Raw genomic sequence first — 18,326 nt, 5'->3', positions numbered from 1 at the left:
ACTATTTACTAGCTACCTAGTTAAAATAAATACAAACTTACCTGTAAAATAAAACCTTACCTGTCTTACACTAACACCTAACCTTACACTACAATTAAATAAATTACAATAATTAAATCAAATTAACTAGATTACAAACAAAAAAACATTAAATTACACAAAATAAAAAGAAATTTTCAAATATTTAAACTAATTACACCTAATCTAATAGCCCTATCAAAATAAAAAAAAACCTAGCCTACAATAAACTACCAATAGCCCTTAAAAGGGCCTTTTGCGGGGCATTGCCCCAAAGAAATCAGCTCTTTTATCTGTAAAAAAATAATACAAACAACCCCCCAACAGTAAAACCCACCACCCACACAACCAAACCCCCAAATAAAATCCTATCTAAAAAACCTAATCTCCCCATTGCCCTGAAAAGGGCATTTGGATGGGCATTGCCCTTAAAAGAAAATGTAGCTCTTTTTCCGCCCAAACCCTAATCTAAAAATAAAACCCACCCAATAAACCCTTAAAAAAACCTAACACAAACCCCCGAAGATCCACTTCAAGACATCTGGCATGGAGCATCCTCTTCTTTCCACGGCGACTGAAGAATGATGATTCCTTTAAGTGACGTCATCCAAGATGGCATCCCTTTAATTCCGATTGGCTGATATAATTCTATCATGATATGTTCCAATCAGCCAATAGAATGCGAGCTCAATCCTATTGGCTGATTGCATCAGCCAATAGGAGTTTTTCACCTTTAATTCCGGTTGGGGGGTGTTAGGGTTAGACTTAGGGTTAGGTTTAGGGGTAAATAACTTTAGTATAGTGGCGGTGACGTTGGGGGTGGCAGATTAGGGGTTAATAAGTGTAGGGAGGTATCAACGACGTTGGGGGTGGCAGATTAGGGGTTAATAATATTTAACTAGTGTTTGCGATGCGGGAGTACAGCGGTTTAGGGGTTAATATGTTTATTATAGTGGTAGCGATGTCCAGAGTGGCAGCTTAGGGATTAATAATTTTATTTTAGTGTTTGTGATGCGGGAGGGCCTCGGTTTAGGGGTTAATAGGTAGTTTATGGGTGTTAGTGTACTTTTTAGCACTTTAGTTAAGAGTTTTATGTTACGGCGTTGTAGCATAAAACCTATAACTACTGACTTCAGTTTACGTTATGGATCTTGTAGTTTTAGGCTGTACCGCTCACTTTTTGGCCGGACAGGCAAACTCGTAATACCGGAGCTGTGGAAGTCCCATTGAAAAAGGACTTTTTGAAAGCTGCGGTAGTTACATTGCGTTCTGGCCAAAAAAGTGTGTGGTGCAGCTAAACCTGCAAGACTCGTAATACCAGCGGTAGTGAAAAAGAGCCTTAACGCTGCTTTTTCACTCATAACGCAAAACTCGTAATCTATCCGATTGGTAGGTTAGACTTCAAAATATTTCCAATTTGTACACATTACTATGTTTTGTTCATATCTGGATTACTTAGTCTATCTTTACCTTACTATATGCATATATGCATTTTAAATAGATTCCCTTATCCATTTCCCCTTTTCCTTAATCCCCCTCCCCTCTGTGTGTCTTATTATAATTTTTTGTATCAGCGCTGTGATTCACTAGTGTTTTGCATCATATACGCTATTTAAACTATTTTTATACCAATTGTTATAGATATACACATACCTATATTTACGGGAACTATTTTTAAGTATTTGTATCACCATTGCTATTAAGAATTAGTATACAATATTGCAATGTAGCTGGAGTTATGATACTACTGCAGTAACCTCAGTGATTATGCATTTATGTTCAGTGAACAAAGGGTTAATATAGACACTATTTAAGACCACAGAGGGGAAGTCTAACCTTATCCCTGACTAAGTGCTTTTCAGCACGAAACACATAGGATGCTTTGTATGAGCTTGCTGGACCTTGTATGATTCTACAGTTATCTACAATAAAGTTCACTTTTTACCTCTCATCTGTGGATTAACTTTTTGGATGTTGATATGTGTGACTGGCCCACTCAGGGCTCGCTTCCACTGAGCCATAAAAAATGGAACCGTAAGCTACTGAAGTTGCCGACAGCTAAAAGTAGTTAATGGTTCCATTTTAGTACCAGGTTTCCATTGAAATATGTTATAAATTGCATGCAGTCACTCTTTTCATGTCGGTGTAAGTTAACGTTGTGTTAACGCTTCCATCCAACATCGGGTTTCTTGAAAATCAATTAGTTGCTTTGGTAATGACCTTAAACTATAAAATGTACGTTTAATGTCTACGCTCTTTATCTGCAATCACAAATACAAAAATACACTTATTTATAATACACATTTTTTAACTAGAAGCAAATACTATTTTTTTTATTATAATTATATTTTCCACTTTATTAATTAATTTCCACTTGCCCTAGGTATAGGACTAGATTGAATTTTGTAGAAACGTGCTTCCATATATTTTAAAAAAATATATATATATATATATTTTACAATTTATTGAAACACTTGTATTGTTTGCAAGATTTAGTATTTCAATTTGAACCAGTGCTGAAAAAGCTAATTTTTCCTCTTTTACAGCTAGTTGAGCTGGGTGTAATTTTTCTCAATGTACCGACAGCCTCCGACAGTGTATTAACTTTTGCGCTTTCATTGTAAACCTAGTGTAAATTAACGCTTAATAGCTTCTAATACTTTCTATAGGACAGCCAGACCCCAGTTGCTGTTATTGAGGTGTAACGCGCATCATATTTATCAGTTTGCAACATCAATGTAAAGGAGTCTTCAGTCTGTATAAGGTGTAATACCATTTATAATGACTAGTATATAGAATTATACAACCCTGACAATACCAAAATGGGGGTTAAATTAAATTAAAAAAACAATTCTATAAAATTCAATAAAAAACATTTTAGGTAAGTATTAAAGGGAAAAATGCAGATATATTAAAAGGGATATTGTGATTAAAGGGACATGATGGTCAAAATTGAAATGCACAATAGAAGCATTTTGCAATACATTTGTATTATGAAAGCTTCATCTAGTAGAAGCTTCAATGATAGCTTTTACTCTGCCCTGGGTGCAGATTAAGCACAAATATGTTTGCTCTATGTTCCTGCATTAAAAAGCTTTACCTCCTAAAACTGTGTCATTGATGTCCTTAAAAAAGATTTCTAATAGTATTATGATATTTATTTTTTTAACACAATTTTAATAATATTAGTTGTGCAATATTGTGAAGTAAAATGTAAAAAAATAAAAATGTAGTAACAGAATGCATATACTTACTTTCAGTATTCTAAAACTACAACAGAATTGCTGAAATTCACATACACGTTTACTGTGTGTATATTTATATATATATATATATATATATAAATCAATGTAAATATTTGCATAGAAAATTAGCACATCTAGGCAAGAATCCCACTTGCTTTTTCCCCAGAAATAACTCATATACAATGTTACCAATGCACAAGAGAATTCTGGGTAAGTTATGCAAATTAGATATGCAAATTCTCAGTTTTTTTGCTTCAAAAATACTGTTTTAACACAGCTATCCTTTTAACAGGATTATAGCAGCAACTTTTAATAATCATGTTAAAAGGATAGCTGTGTTAAAACGGTATTTTTGAAGCAAAAAAACTGAGAATTTGCATAACTTACCCAGAATTCTCTTGTGCATTGGTAACATTGTATATGAGTTATTTCTGGGGAAAAAGCAAGCAGGGATTCTTGCCTAGATATGCTAATTTCCTATGCAAATATTTACATTAATTTAATTTTGTGACATGGAGGATTTTAATTTCAGTTTTTTATCTCCCCCCATAATTTAATATATATATATATATATATATATATATATATATATATTTACACACATAGTATATACACATATATTAAGTTCTACCATTGGTGATATTAATATTAAACATTAAAAGCATTATCAAGCAACAGGGACTGCTTTAAAACCCCTACCACAAGTTATAAGGTAACAGTTGTAAGACTGCCACGTTTTAACTTGTCTGGGATGACTGACACCTTACTCTCATGTCACTCTTGTGAAAACAACTGCAGAGGTGCACAAGCAGTTGCTTGTGCATTAATAAATGCGAGCTGCGGACTTGATGGGAAACTTATCTGCCCTTGAAACTGTTTCAGCAAGAGGCTGAAAAAAAGAGTACATTGTATAGCACTCAGTGTCTACAACAAAGTAACATGTATATCCATTACATGAAAACAGGATAAAACTTAACCTTTATTTAGGTATAGTGATAAAATTATGTTTAGAAAGATTATAAACACAAAAGCTTTCTCTATGAGTCCGATTAGAGGCAAATATATTAGATAGTCTAAGATTCAAAACCTATGTTGCCTTGTATTATACCATCAAATTACAACAATACATATGATGGCTATGGATAGTACCATTAGCATATACATTGAAAACTAAATATTTTTAAATTGTGGCGTTCTTGCTCTCTATTTTTAAATAACAGAAGCTAACTCTATGGTCTAATTAGAAACCTCCTAGAGTCATTTAATGACAATTTAAAAATATTTTGTTTTCAAACTTATACGCTAATGGTACTATCTATAGCCATTATATGTATTGTAATTTGATGGTATAATACAAGGCAATATAGGTTTTAGAATCCTAGACTATCTAATAGATTTGCCTCTAATCTGACTCAGATGACTCATAGGGGCCTATTTATTAATGTGCAAACGGACATGATCCGATATTGCGGATCATGTCTGCCGCACATCAATAAACGCCAACAGCATACGCTGTCAGCATTTATCATTGTACCAGCAGTTCTGGTGAACTGCTGGTGCAATACCGCCCCCTCCAGATTCGTGGCCGCTAGCAGCGGGTGTCAATCAACCCATTCGTATTGGATCGTGTTGATTTTCAGCGATGTCTGTCTGCCGCCTCAGAGCAGGGGGACAGGTTATGGAGCCATGGTCTTCAGGCTCGCCAGAAACACGGGCCATCAAGCTCCATACAGAGCTTGATAAATAGGCCCCATAGAGAACGCTTTATCATTTTTATTCTTTTTTAACCTATTTTCATGTAATGGATATAAATGTTACTTTGTTGTAGGCACTGAATGCTATACAGTGTACTCTTTTCTCAGCCTCTTGCTGAAACGGTTTCAAATTATGTTATAAGTACACAAGCACCACCCTACTCTATACGAAGATATATTTTACAAAGGACCTGTCTACCTATTTTCAATAGTGCCATTGGTATATCTGTGCTAAACTTATCTGCCCACCTATGGGTAAATGGGGGTTTAACTATTCTGCTGGTGTGAACCGTTATCAACTTCTATTTTTTTGTTTTACCTAGTTTACATAATTCCTCATTGCTTAACAGCTGTCCTTCCCCAATTTCATTGAACATCCAGCAACTTGACAATGTTATTAGAGGAAACAAAGTATCTCAGAGAATGTTGCTTAGCAACTCTAGCAAGATAATGTTAAAATACTGGTTTTGTGCTTACAATATTGATCTAACAATTAACTGAAAATGTTTAAAACGCCACTAATAGAAACTCCACCATAAAGTGCACAAAATAAAAAAAAACATATTTGTGCCAACACTGTCAAAATATTATTCTTGAAAATAGGCCAAAAAATATATTTAAATCATAATTAAGAAATAAAATCTGATAACAACTACTGGTATTGTGTAACATCAGAGCTGATCTCATATCTACTCTACTGCCCTCTACTACTAATATCATGCAATTCTATTAGATTTAATGGTGCTTTCACACTTTCTGATTGGGATCAGCCGGTCTTTCTGTGTCCCCTTTATGCATTATAGATTACACTTGTTGAAATTAGTGTCAAGGTAAATCATAGACATTTGAATGGGCAAGAAAAGTGTTTTGTCGGAAAGATTTGTTTTGGATTTCTCTGGTAATTTGGGTTGTCAGAATTTCCAGGCATGGCCCTGTTCGGTTTGTACGAATATTCGGATACAAAATTGTTACCAATAATATTTGTTCGTTTGCATTAACTCCAATGTGAAGCTCACAAAACAATCATTTTAACAACAAAATGGCACTGATATGAAATGCAGACAATTGGAAGCTTTAGTGGTAACTGTGACACAAGAACATGCAGGAACTAGAACAATTTTTACAAAGAGAATTCAAAGAATAAATCTAAATGAAAAGCCAGTGATAATTACAGTAATATCAAATAACCATTCACTACCTTCTTCCACCACCGTATTGTTTCTCCCATTCTACCTTTCACTTCCCATCAGTACAACCTTTCTGTACTATCTTATTTTTCTTTTCAACTCTCTCATGCTTTTTGAACTCACTTATGCTAAAGTATCCACAATCCCCACTTTCTCACACATCTTCTCCATCACAAGTTTGTAGTTAATACCTATTTTTAGAGGCTCAAGGAGGAGGAGATGGTCATTAGCAGGATAGGCAGTAGTAGAGTCACTGAAAAAGGCTTTTGATAATTATAATACATAAACCCCAAAGATACAGCTCAATGGGAGGATAAACACGTTCCTAGAGACTCTTGGATACAGTGACCATCAGTTTTTTAAACTAATTAACTGATGATGACCATCACAGATCAGAAATGGAAGAAGGAGGAGAGGCAGCAGCAGCCGAGTTACTGAATCAGGTAGGTTTCTGGTACACAATGAAAAGGTATGACACAATAAAGCAAAGCCTATAGAGCTAATTGCCAGGAACCCTCAGTGCCTGCACTGCAATATCAAATATTGTTCCAATTATATTAGGGCTACAACTATATGTGTAGTATGAAGAGTATATTAGTAAAAATATAGGCTACTAGTCCAGCAATGCCCTCACTGCAATATATAATTATACATTAAATGCTACAAGCTTTAACACTTAACAATTATATAAAAAATACTTCTCCCTAGAGTTTAAAATAAATAAATAATTCACTACTGTGCAGTTGCACTGCAATGCACTCACACAAGGGGTTTAAAATAAAAATAAAGATCTTCCAACAAAGGTAGGGCTCAGACAGGTCCCCTACCAGTTTATAAATGCAATATATAATTAAATTAGCAAATCTTTAACACTAAACAAGTGAAGACAATTTTTAAATCCCTGCTGAGTAAAAAAAAGAAATAAAAAAAAAAGAATGCAGTAATGTGCAGGAACTGTAATGCACTACATTCCATGAAAAAAATCTGATTCACACAAACATTTTCTTTCCAAATATGAGAAATATCTGACAGAAGCATACACAACTACACTGTCCAAAAGCTGAAATGGATGTGATTAAAGGGGGCACAGCTTTGCTTAGTCTTCCCCTCCCTATGCTAGGTTAAAAGTGGATCACTCAAGCCTGTTTGGCATTTAATGCCTGACTTGCTGTCCCTCACATCAATCATTTAGTAATACTGTTTCAGGATTGGACAGGCACAATTGTACACATGAATGGTCAGAACCCCTGTACATCACTGCAAATGAATGAGCTGATTTGTCAAATGATCTCAGATTTTCCCCCACTCCTGTGTTCTCTGACCCTTTTTTGGTGCTGAAAGTGATGAACAAAAATGAAATAATTAAATGAATTCAATTAACTAATTAATATATATATATATATATATATATATATATATATATCTGATGAAGAGCATGTGAGCATGCGGGAAACGCGTCACATCTAATCCTTGCACACTGTGACTATGTCTCTCACTGACTTGCTCAAATAAAGCAATATTGGCACCAGTCCTGGAGTTCCTTGTTTCCTTTTCTATATTTTATATTTATATATATATATATATATATATATATATATATATATATATATATATATATATATATATATATATATATATATATATATATATATATATATATATATTATTCCTATTATTCCAGCATAGACACTCTGATATATTCAAAAATAGTTTACATAGTAATACATGTGGACAGACAAAGGTTTTGGTGCATTTGTTTAAAAAAAAATATGTTTGGTTGAATTTGATTGTTCTAAAATTAAGGGCAATTGTTTATTCAACATATACCTTTTTTTTTTCAAATAGATAATAATTTTTTCCTTATCAAATGTAAAAATTGAATACCAAATATAAGTTTAAATATTAGAAAAACTTTGGTTCTTAGAGACTTCTCTTTAAGTCTATTGGAATCAATATGCAAATGCTATTGTTGGAACTTATACAAATTGTTATATTAACTAGTTGTTCTACTGTTAAAATCACAAATTTGCAGATATTTATCCATTTCTAGTACTGCACAAATATTAATATCTTTATTACACTAAAGATTTAGGTTATAACAGTTTCCATTTAATACTTAAATGCTCATCATAATCAACACAGCAAGTATTGTATACACTCAAATTATTCACAATAGCAAATTGATTAATTTATTATATTTTGTACTTACAATGTATTTCCAAAGTCTGCTCTGCTATCTGTGGTGTGGAGTTGAAGGATTCGTGATCTACCCTACAACTTACAATAGCACCATCATCCTTTCGATCCCCTTGGAAGCCCAGGACACTAGTGATGGTAAATGTCTTCCCATTATCATCACTTTCTTGCTTATTTTTAACACCTGCATAATAGTAAAATTAATAAAGTTAGAGCAAATATTTATTTTAATAGTTGAAATATTTAAGTTCTATTTTTACATACTAAAACATCTAATCTTGTATGCATTATTTTCCAATTCTACTTTCTAAGGACCAACTTAATAACTCAAAATCAAAGGGATCAAAGGGGTGTGGGAAGAAGATAATATAAAATTTGCTATTATGTAATTAAAAATTGTAATGCCCTTGTAATGCAGTGCTGTAATTTGCTGTCATGGTGAAAATGATACATACAAGAGTTATTCGTCTCTCCTTATGGGACTAAATGTTTTATTATTATTTAGCATGATTAGGAATATGCAAACAAAAATAAATGAACATTTCTTGTGATATTAAAAAACATTAATTGTACAGATGTTGCTGTATTTGATTTTACTACATGCACAGTAATTTTATAATTAGCATATTTTAACCTCTAAACACTTGATGCAATCTTAAATTAACATTCAGATTATCTTATTTAATTTCTGTACAAGTAGCATGGGTTTAAATTACAATAAAACTATTTCTTTTAAGATTTTATTTGAAAATCTGTGGTTATTAAAATGGGAATTAGTTAAGCATACACAAGAACCTCAACGTTGAAATGGCCCAAGGTGCTGAATTTGAAAGGTACAAAAATTCTGTGAGAATTACAACTTAAAATATTGTGTACAATGCTTTGTGAATTGTATATATGTGGCAGAAATGCAGTTGAAAGGCATAAGACAATAAAAGATGTAAGCAAGAGAAAATGGGCCCGCATTTATTAACTTACAGGAACAGGAAAGTCAAAATTAAGGATTCAGATAGAGCATGTAATTGTAAGACACTTTTAATGTCTATTATATTTTCAAATCTGCTTTGTTTTCTTGTTATCCCTTGTTGTAAAAGAATATGCACATATTCTACACTAGTGGGAGCTGCTGATTGCATCATATAAATATGTCTATAAATTGCTACCAGCTTCTATCGACACCTCAAAAGTGCACTGTGATCTTAGGCCGGGCCTAAGATCACAGTGCACTTTTGAGGTGTCGATAGAAGAGGTAGCCATTTACAGACTTATATACAGTATATATGATACAATCATATTCTTATAGGTTCACAGTACATAGGTTGTATTAAGTAGCCTGATATTCGTTAGTTATTGCGAAACAGGTATAGCTAAATCTAATCTACAAAATTACCAGTACCTGAAAACCTAGTATCCTCACTGCTATTTCAAACAAAGGGGTTAATTGCATTAGGGGGTTTGGGGTGCATGGCTGTTTAGGGGACATGATTGAGATTTGAGAATGAGTTTAAGGGTTTTGGATCATGGTGATTAAGGGGTGAATTGTTTTTAAGGAGCACTGGGGGTCTCACGTTTAATGGCTTTATTTTAGTGCACTGCATAGAATTTAGACTTTATTCTTTTGCCTAGTGATTTGGCACATATTGTCCAAATGTTAATAGTGGGGGGTAAGCCAGCCAGAAGCTACATTTTCCTGCAGATTGTGAAGGTCTGCTCTTATTTTGACTCTCATACACGCTTTGTAAATGTGTGCCCCCTCGTGAAAAGAAAATGCCCCCCCTCATTTCATTTGTTCTGGAGCCGACCCTGGTTTCCTGCCCCTTTAAAAGAACCTGCATTTGGGGCTAGTGATGCAGCAAGCACCCCCATATTTATCTATTGTACAATTAAATTCTTCTGCAACTTCTCCCCCTGCTTCTCCTCAACCAATTTTATGAGACCTGACTTACATATCATCCCAAATTAATCATTCTAGGATGATTTAAATATGCTATCTATGAGGTGGTGCTTAGCACCATAATTTTTTCAGATGCTCCAATTACAGTTTTATAAATGAAGCTCACTGGGATCCATTTATCATTTTGCAGGAAGATGAGGTTCACTATCATGAAACCTCATCTGCTAAGCCACCACTTGTGCAATGCCGCCCTCTGCTCATGTGAAGCCAATCGCACGCAAGCTGGGGCTGTAAATTGAATCTAATCAGGATAATTGAAATCCACCACACTTTAGCTGGTGGAGAGGTTAAGTAGCAGTGGTCGCAGCTGTAGCAGCTTGAAAAATGGAGCCCATAGACTGTACTTATTTAAATTATTCAGCATCTTAGACTCAAAATGCCAGGCTAAATATAAGATACTTTCCACATTTCTCAAGAAATGACGCATAAAAGATTAATAAAATACATTCAACAGAAACGCTAAATTTAAATTTGAATATATACATAATATGATACGTTTGTCAAATGTATTTAAACATGCTAATGAGTGATGCATTTGGTTGTAGAAAATAATTGTGCAGATTTATTTGTAAGGACCATGAAATATGACACTAGTCAGATAATTCACAAATATACTTATGAGCTAAGGTAAATTATCAAAAGTTTTTCCCTGATTTTTTATAAATATTTTTTTTAATCAAATAGGGTGTTAGCTTTTTAGACATTAGCTACTGTAAAATGAATAAGGATAAGGTTAGTTTTGTTTTATGGTACATTTTTTATACTGTATAAAAATGATTTTGGTAGATTCATATAAGCAAAAGCAGGTTATGCATATGGCAATGTTTTATTTTAAATTATAGAGACAGTTTAACCACATGCACCAATGAGCTTTTCATTCCCTTGTGCTTAGGTTTGCGTGCTATGTATATTAACTCATCAATTTAAGTTTTTTATTCTGTGAGCGACCCAGACAATTTTGTGTTTTTAGTAAACCATATATTTCTAGTGTGTTATTGTTCCACATTAGTGGAATTAATCAATATTAACAAAACATAATAAATTATTATATTTCTGTAGACCCAACAGAAATCAGAAGCTAAAATACTGTGTTGTAAGTGCAGACACCAGTTAAATTATTTTGTATAAGTATACTGTATATACTATCTATTTTTTTTATTGTCCCATCTCTATGTTACCCTTGACATATAGAAAGTCTATTCACAATGGTTTACAATTTTATGTACTGTAAACTGACTTATGCTAGAGATTTTTATCCAATGTTCTCAAGTTAACGCAGTCATAGAAGTATAATTTACAGCTGATTGTCATAACACAACTGGGTCCAAGTTGACTATGTAAGAAAAAAACAACAAATTTGCTAACTCATTTATCCACAAAACACAAAGCTGTATCTAACATGAGAACAGCTTGTCAAATCTAACTGTATTTATAGCTAAAGTCAGCCATTTAAGCTTCAGGTTATTCATTTAATTTCTTGCATTTATTTGGGACTTAAGAAGTTAAATATAACACGCCTCAGGTATGAGGAATATTAAAGAAAAAATACAAGTGTATTTATAAGGACTTTTGTTTTTAAGAATAACCGTGCTAATTAAAATAATGAAACTACAATCCACAATGACAAACAACCCCAAGCCTTATGCCTCTGCACCCTCAATCTGCTGACTGTAAACTCTTTAGAGCAGGACTCTCCTGTTCCTGCATTGATTTTATGCTTAGGAGTAGATTTACTAAGAGGCAAAGAGACTTGATTCACTGTAGCAAATCATGTTCGCTCGACCTTGCTAAATGCCAAGAGCATACACTGTCGGCATTTAACATTTCACAAGCATTGCCGTCAATCATCACAATCGTATCGAATTGGGATGATATATATATATATTACCAAATATCATGCTACTTTTGTACCTAGTTCTATGGAATTTGGTGGCACTTTACAAATTAAATGATCATAAATTAGCTCAAATCTGAAAACTTTGGTTATGCAGTAAACATTTTAGGGTCTCTCACCCTTTTTGGGAAGCTAAACCCTACTCTAAATATCTAGGCATAAAAAAATCTCTTTCATCAGATCTATGGTATAAATTTAATTTTAATGATAAGTAAATTATATTAGTGATATTAAGATGGTTTAAACTTGCTATTATTGATGGGGAAAGTTAACACAGTAAAAATGATCATATTCCCAAAAATGTTTTATTTAATGCAAGCTATACCACTTCACATATCATGTTTCACTTGTATGACGACTACTAAGGTATACAAAGTGGTTTCAAATACGTTTTAACAAAATTATTATCAGTTTACTAAAAACTTGTTTAAAGTTGGTCATTTTAAATACAGTTCGAGTTAGTTAAATATATTTTTAAATCTCAAATAATTGAAATGTTTAGTTCGACTTTTTTCTGACAAATTTTTATCAACCTCACCCAAGTACACAGTAGTGGACTATAGTAGTCAATATGAGTTATAATGATATTATACATCATTCATAAACTAATTAGCTATGAAATTGGTGTGAAAATGAATGACATGAAATGTTCTTAACCCAAATAATCAAGTACTGTAAATAAGTATTAAAGAAAGGATCAGAAATTAGAAGAACATGAGGATTTGTCAATGAGTAAGAGTTTATGTACATATAAAGGTCTTTGTCGCCTAAATACATTTGTTCAAAAGTTATGCTGTCTTGCCATCTATATTTTGTTGCTACAGAAACAATACTACTTGTGTTACATAAATAATTATAAAAGAGATAAAAATGAAATAACCTTATTGTTAATTAATTCTGATACATTTTGAGAGCTAGCTTATGCTAATCTATGTTGCCGGACCAGTTTACTTAATTGCTGTGATATACTTGGATCTGTTGGGCATTACACTAGGCACTTCATATTTAGTTGCTAACAAATGTTCAAGTGTTTAACTATGTTAAAAATGAGATATGTTAAATATGCATTACTGTTTCTTAATTTGTGATGATGTAAAGCAATAACGCACTATATAAAAACCTTATAGATTTTTTTAGGAGGTACAGGAATTTTATTTTATCATTGATTATTTAGTTTTAAAAGATATCATCCAGGAATTGTATTATTTATATATAGTTGTATATATTGATTAAACACTAAAAGCAAGAAATGCTTATATTCTATTTAGGCTTGAACAATTTTTTTCAGGTATTAAAACACTTGAGACATGAAAACCTAATATTTTTAAAATATCTTTTTACATACAGTTTGAGTGGGTCATTTATTTATATTTAATTGCCTTATTTATTTATTCAATTTAAAGTGAAAGGGTACAAATAATTACGTTATTGTGTTTAAATCTATTCTAAAGTGTAACATTTACAACTTCTAATAAGTCTGTATCCCTGCATTTCTACTACTTAATTGCACATATTTATTATAAGAAAATATTGAGAGATATTTTTTTGTATCTACCCTGAAGGATGTAGGTATTAATTTGAATGTTTATCTCATAAACTAATACTCAGTATTGTTTAGCCCTGGAGTAATCTTCTTAATGATAGGTATTTTTTTAAATAAATATGTAAAAAAAATAAGGTAGTAACACAGTAACATAGTAGATAAAGTTGAAAGAAGATAAAAGTCCTTCGTGTTCAACCTATAGAGATTCTATATGATTTAAAAATAAGATTTTACTTTCATTACTACAATGAAAAAGCTGAGCCATTTAACACAAGCAATCGTACCTCTGAATTCTGTTTCTAGCCAGAAATGTATCTAAACCATTTTAAATGTGTCTAAGGTATTGTCATTCACTTTCTCCTTGGGCAATAAGTTCCACGATTTGATTGCTCTTACTGTGAAAAAGTGTTTACACTGCTGGAGATTACATTTCCTTTCCTCTAGCACTAAATGTTGACTTCTTGTCACAAACAATTGCCTTGGAATAAATAGAGCTTCCTCCAACTTTGTATATGGGTCTTGAATATATATGTATAAAGTAATCATATCACCACTCAAAAGCTTGTTTTTCTAGAGAAAACAGACCTTGTTTGGCTAACTTCTCATAATTAAATCCTCCCTTATTAATTTTCTGTCCCTTTTCTGAACTCTTTTAAAATTAATCCTTAGAACTACATTCCATAATCAAAGTGAGGTCTTACCAGAGATCCATATAGTGACAAAATTATGCTTTCTTCCCTTGCATTGATGCCTCTTTTAATACATGCTAATATCTTCATTAGCTTTTGTAGATACTGCCTTGCATTCCACACTCATTCAAGTATGTATAAATACATTTCCCCCACTGTTTTTCTAAGTTTAGTCTCATTTAAATAATAAGTAGACAAAAAACAGAAAAGAAAAGTGCTGACTCTTCTAAGTGTAGTAGTTAAAAACACTTTATACAAGTTTTATTGTAGCACACAAAATTCAAACTCACACTAGACAACCTCAAACATGTGAGGTATGTTTTAGCAGAATCTGAAACACTATTAGATTCCACAGTATATTGAGACACTGCTGTCCAGACAGATACCTCTCCCTCAGTGAAGATAAGTAGTCCCTGTTGTAAAGGTGGCAAGTAGAAGCGTCCCACTTTATCAGAACGTCGCTCCAAACTGGATGAAAGAGCCAGGAGGAAACTGGTCAGAGAGGCTACTAAGAGGCCCACATCAACTCTGAAGCAGTTGCAGGAATGTATGTCAAAGAGTGGTCATTGTGTGTATGTGACAACAGTATCACAAATTCTCCACAAATGCGGCTTGTATGGGAGGGTTGCAAGAAAAAAAGCCACTCCTCAAGACAGGCCACATGCAGTCATGAATGAACTTTGCCATAACACACCTAGGAGATTCTGAGGCCATATTGAAAAATATGTTATGGTCAGATGAGACTAAAATTGAATTATTTGGCTGCAACACCAAATGATATGTCTGGAGGAAATCCAATACAGCTCACCATCCAAATAACACCATACTTGCAGTGAAGCATTGAGGTAGTAATATCCTGTTATGAGTGCGTGTGTGGGGGGGTTCTCTGCAGTAGGCACTGGAGCTCTTTTCAGGATAGAAGGAATAATGGATAGGGCAAAATACCATCAAATTCTTCAGGAAAATCTGCTGCCCTCTGCCAGGAAGTTGTCAATGTAAAGAAGGTTTACCTTCCAACATGAAAATGACCCAAAGCAAAAGTGACCACACAATGGTTGAAGGAGAAAAAGGTAAATGTCCTTGCATGGCTTAGTCAGAGCCTAGACCTAAACCTCATGCAATATCTGTTGCATGACTTGAAAACTGCAGTCCACAAACGGTCACCATCAAATGTAACAGAACTGGAGCAGTAATGCAAAGAAGAGTAGGCAAATATTGCACAGTCTAGATGTGCAAAGTTAGTAGAGACATATCCCAACAGACTAGAGGCTGTAATTAAAGCAAAAGGTGGTTCAACAAAATACTGACACAAGGGGGTGATCCTTTTTCCAACTCAGTGATTCTGTTTTTGAATTGTCTTTATTTTTGTCTGACGTGTTGGTGTTATATCTTTCACTTGGATTTTATAAGTTGCACTGAGTAAATACAACTGGAAAAACAAAAACTGTGTCCTGCTGCAAAGCAACAACATTTTCAAGGGGGTGATTATTTTCAATACCCACTGTATGTATATATATATATATATATATATATATATATATATATATATATATATATATATATATATATATTTTTTTTTTTTTTTTACAGGAATAATACAGTCCATGTAGACTGCTATGTTAAGGCACTTTTCAATGCTGTATTTTTTTTCTAACACCCCTTATACACTCACTTTAACCCCTAAAAACTTATAAAAAAAAATATAGATGGTCATATTTGTATTAATGATATGCATTCTTAAAATTGGGGGCAATTGGGGCACATTTATAAAATTAACCAGAGACCTGATCTCTGGTTAATGTTATAAGTGCTTGCGGTAGCATTAACCAGCCACTTGTAATGGCTGGTTATTTATTGCGAGTTTGTAAACGAGTGAATTTTCCCGTTTACAGGAGCGCAATATCGCTCCACTTGTAATTTGGCCCTGAGATGAATATATTTATTTTCAAACCATGTTGAATGTGTTGAAGTTTATATTTAATTTAACAAAGTTTTAAATAGTCTCCATGAGGCCAATTTATCAAAAGTCTGTCAGACCTGATCCGACAGTGCGGATCAGGTCCGACAGACATCGCTGAATGCGCAGAGCAATACGCTTTCCATATTCAGCATTGAACCAGCAGCTCACAAGAGCTGCTGGTGCAACGCCACCCCCTGCAGACTCGCGGCCAATCACAGGGGGTTGTCAATCAACCCGATCGTACTTCATTGGGTTGAATTGCGGCAATCTCTTTCCGCCTGCTCAGAGCAGGCGGACACGTTATTGAGCAGCGGCCTTTGTGACCGCTGCTTCATGACTGCTGTTTCTGGCAAGCCTGAAGAGTCGCCAGAAACACAGCCCTTCAAGCTCCATACGGAGCTTGATAAATGGGCCTCCATGTATCCTCTGTGTTTTTATTTGAGAATGCATTTCCCAATTGTTGTTGTTTCACTGATTGTATTTTTCTTTTTTTAAATTAAAAGTCTTGGATGAACCTTTGAAACACTGCTGGAAAATGTCAAATGTGACCATGTAATGATCACTGTTACCTTCCACAGTATGTTTAATACTATTTATGTATTGTTTGATAGTACTAAATCTAACCTAGCTTTATTTCTAGTTAACTCTTTTACTAATTATGACATAAAGTTATATTTCAGCAAATTTAAAAATTGATCTCACTTATATGTATTGCTAGTTTGATAGCCTCAATTTATTTTGAGGAAGTTAAAAATCCCATAATTACAACACTGGTATTATTAGCAGAATTTTCTATTTGCATTAGCAGTTGAGTTACCTCCTTGCCCCTAATATTTAGGGGCTTGTAGTATGTTCCTAATAATAAATATTTGTTTAATTTATTCCCTACCCTTTATTCCAACCCACATTATATTTACAATATGGCCTGTATATTCATAAATATCTTTTCTTAATGTAGGTTTAAGGTCAGGTTTAATATACATGCAAATTCTTCGTCCCCTTTGATTATCCCTGCTAAATACATTATAGCCATCTAAGTTAACTGCCCATTAATGGGAATCACCCAACCAGATTTGTTATGCTGATGTTATTATATTCCTCCTCTGCTACCAAGAACTTCAGCTCCCCCATTTAACCTGTCATGCTTCTTGCACTCGCTATCATACATTTAATTGTATTGTGCTTTCTGTTGCTTACTGCCCTTTCTTCCAAAATCTGTAATATTTGCTAAGTCTACCCTTCCATCATCCATGATTTGAGATAATTCAGATGTGTCATTTTCACAGACAAATTTATTGTATATGGACTGAATCCCCCACTCCCTAGTTTTAAAAAAAATCTCTAAACATGCTACTATCCTCTCCCCCAGCACACCTGCACCCATGTCATTTAGGTGCAAATCATCCTTACTGTTAAAATTGTACCCAAATAAAAGTCATCCCAGTCCTCTAAAAAGTAAAAAAGTCAAACCCTTTATTTTTATACCACATTTTTAAGACCAGGAATTAACTGCTCTTAGCCCCTTCTACATTATTGGTTTAGCATATGACACTGTTAATATCTCAGAAAACTCTACCTTGGAGGTCCTTGCCTCTCCTTGACTCTCTAAAGTCTTATTTTAGGACAATCCATCTCCTTATAACTCTGTCATTAGTGCACCATGACTGCAGAATCAGACACAGATCCCTCTAATAATGTATCAATACAATACACAAAATGTTTAAAATTAGATCCTGGAAGACATCAAACTGTTCTACTTAAGGGATCTAGAGGCCAAGTTACCCTATCTGTATTCCTTATAAAAGAGTCTCCTATGACCAACATCTGTCTTGGGCCCAGATTTGAATGCCTCTCATGTAAAAATCATGTCAAATCTTTGTTGTCTT

At 33.6% G+C, this 18,326-nt stretch overlaps 1 protein-coding gene across 1 annotated transcript in view; it reads right to left on the bottom strand.

Moving 5' to 3' along the window:
• The window catches only part of CADM2 (cell adhesion molecule 2), a 798,115-nt gene that overhangs the window by 397,533 nt on the left and 382,256 nt on the right, over positions 1–18,326 (bottom strand). Inside the window, exon 5 of the mRNA XM_053705198.1 lies at positions 8,414–8,584. Coding sequence (XP_053561173.1) covers positions 8,414–8,584 — 171 coding nt within the window. The remainder of the gene's footprint in view (positions 1–8,413; positions 8,585–18,326) is intronic.

The sequence above is a fragment of the Bombina bombina genome, chromosome 3 (assembly GCF_027579735.1).
Source record: "Bombina bombina isolate aBomBom1 chromosome 3, aBomBom1.pri, whole genome shotgun sequence".
NCBI lineage: Eukaryota > Metazoa > Chordata > Amphibia > Anura > Bombinatoridae > Bombina > Bombina bombina.
Note: the sequence above shows the minus strand (reverse complement) of the source record. Positions and strands in the feature narration are given on the sequence as shown.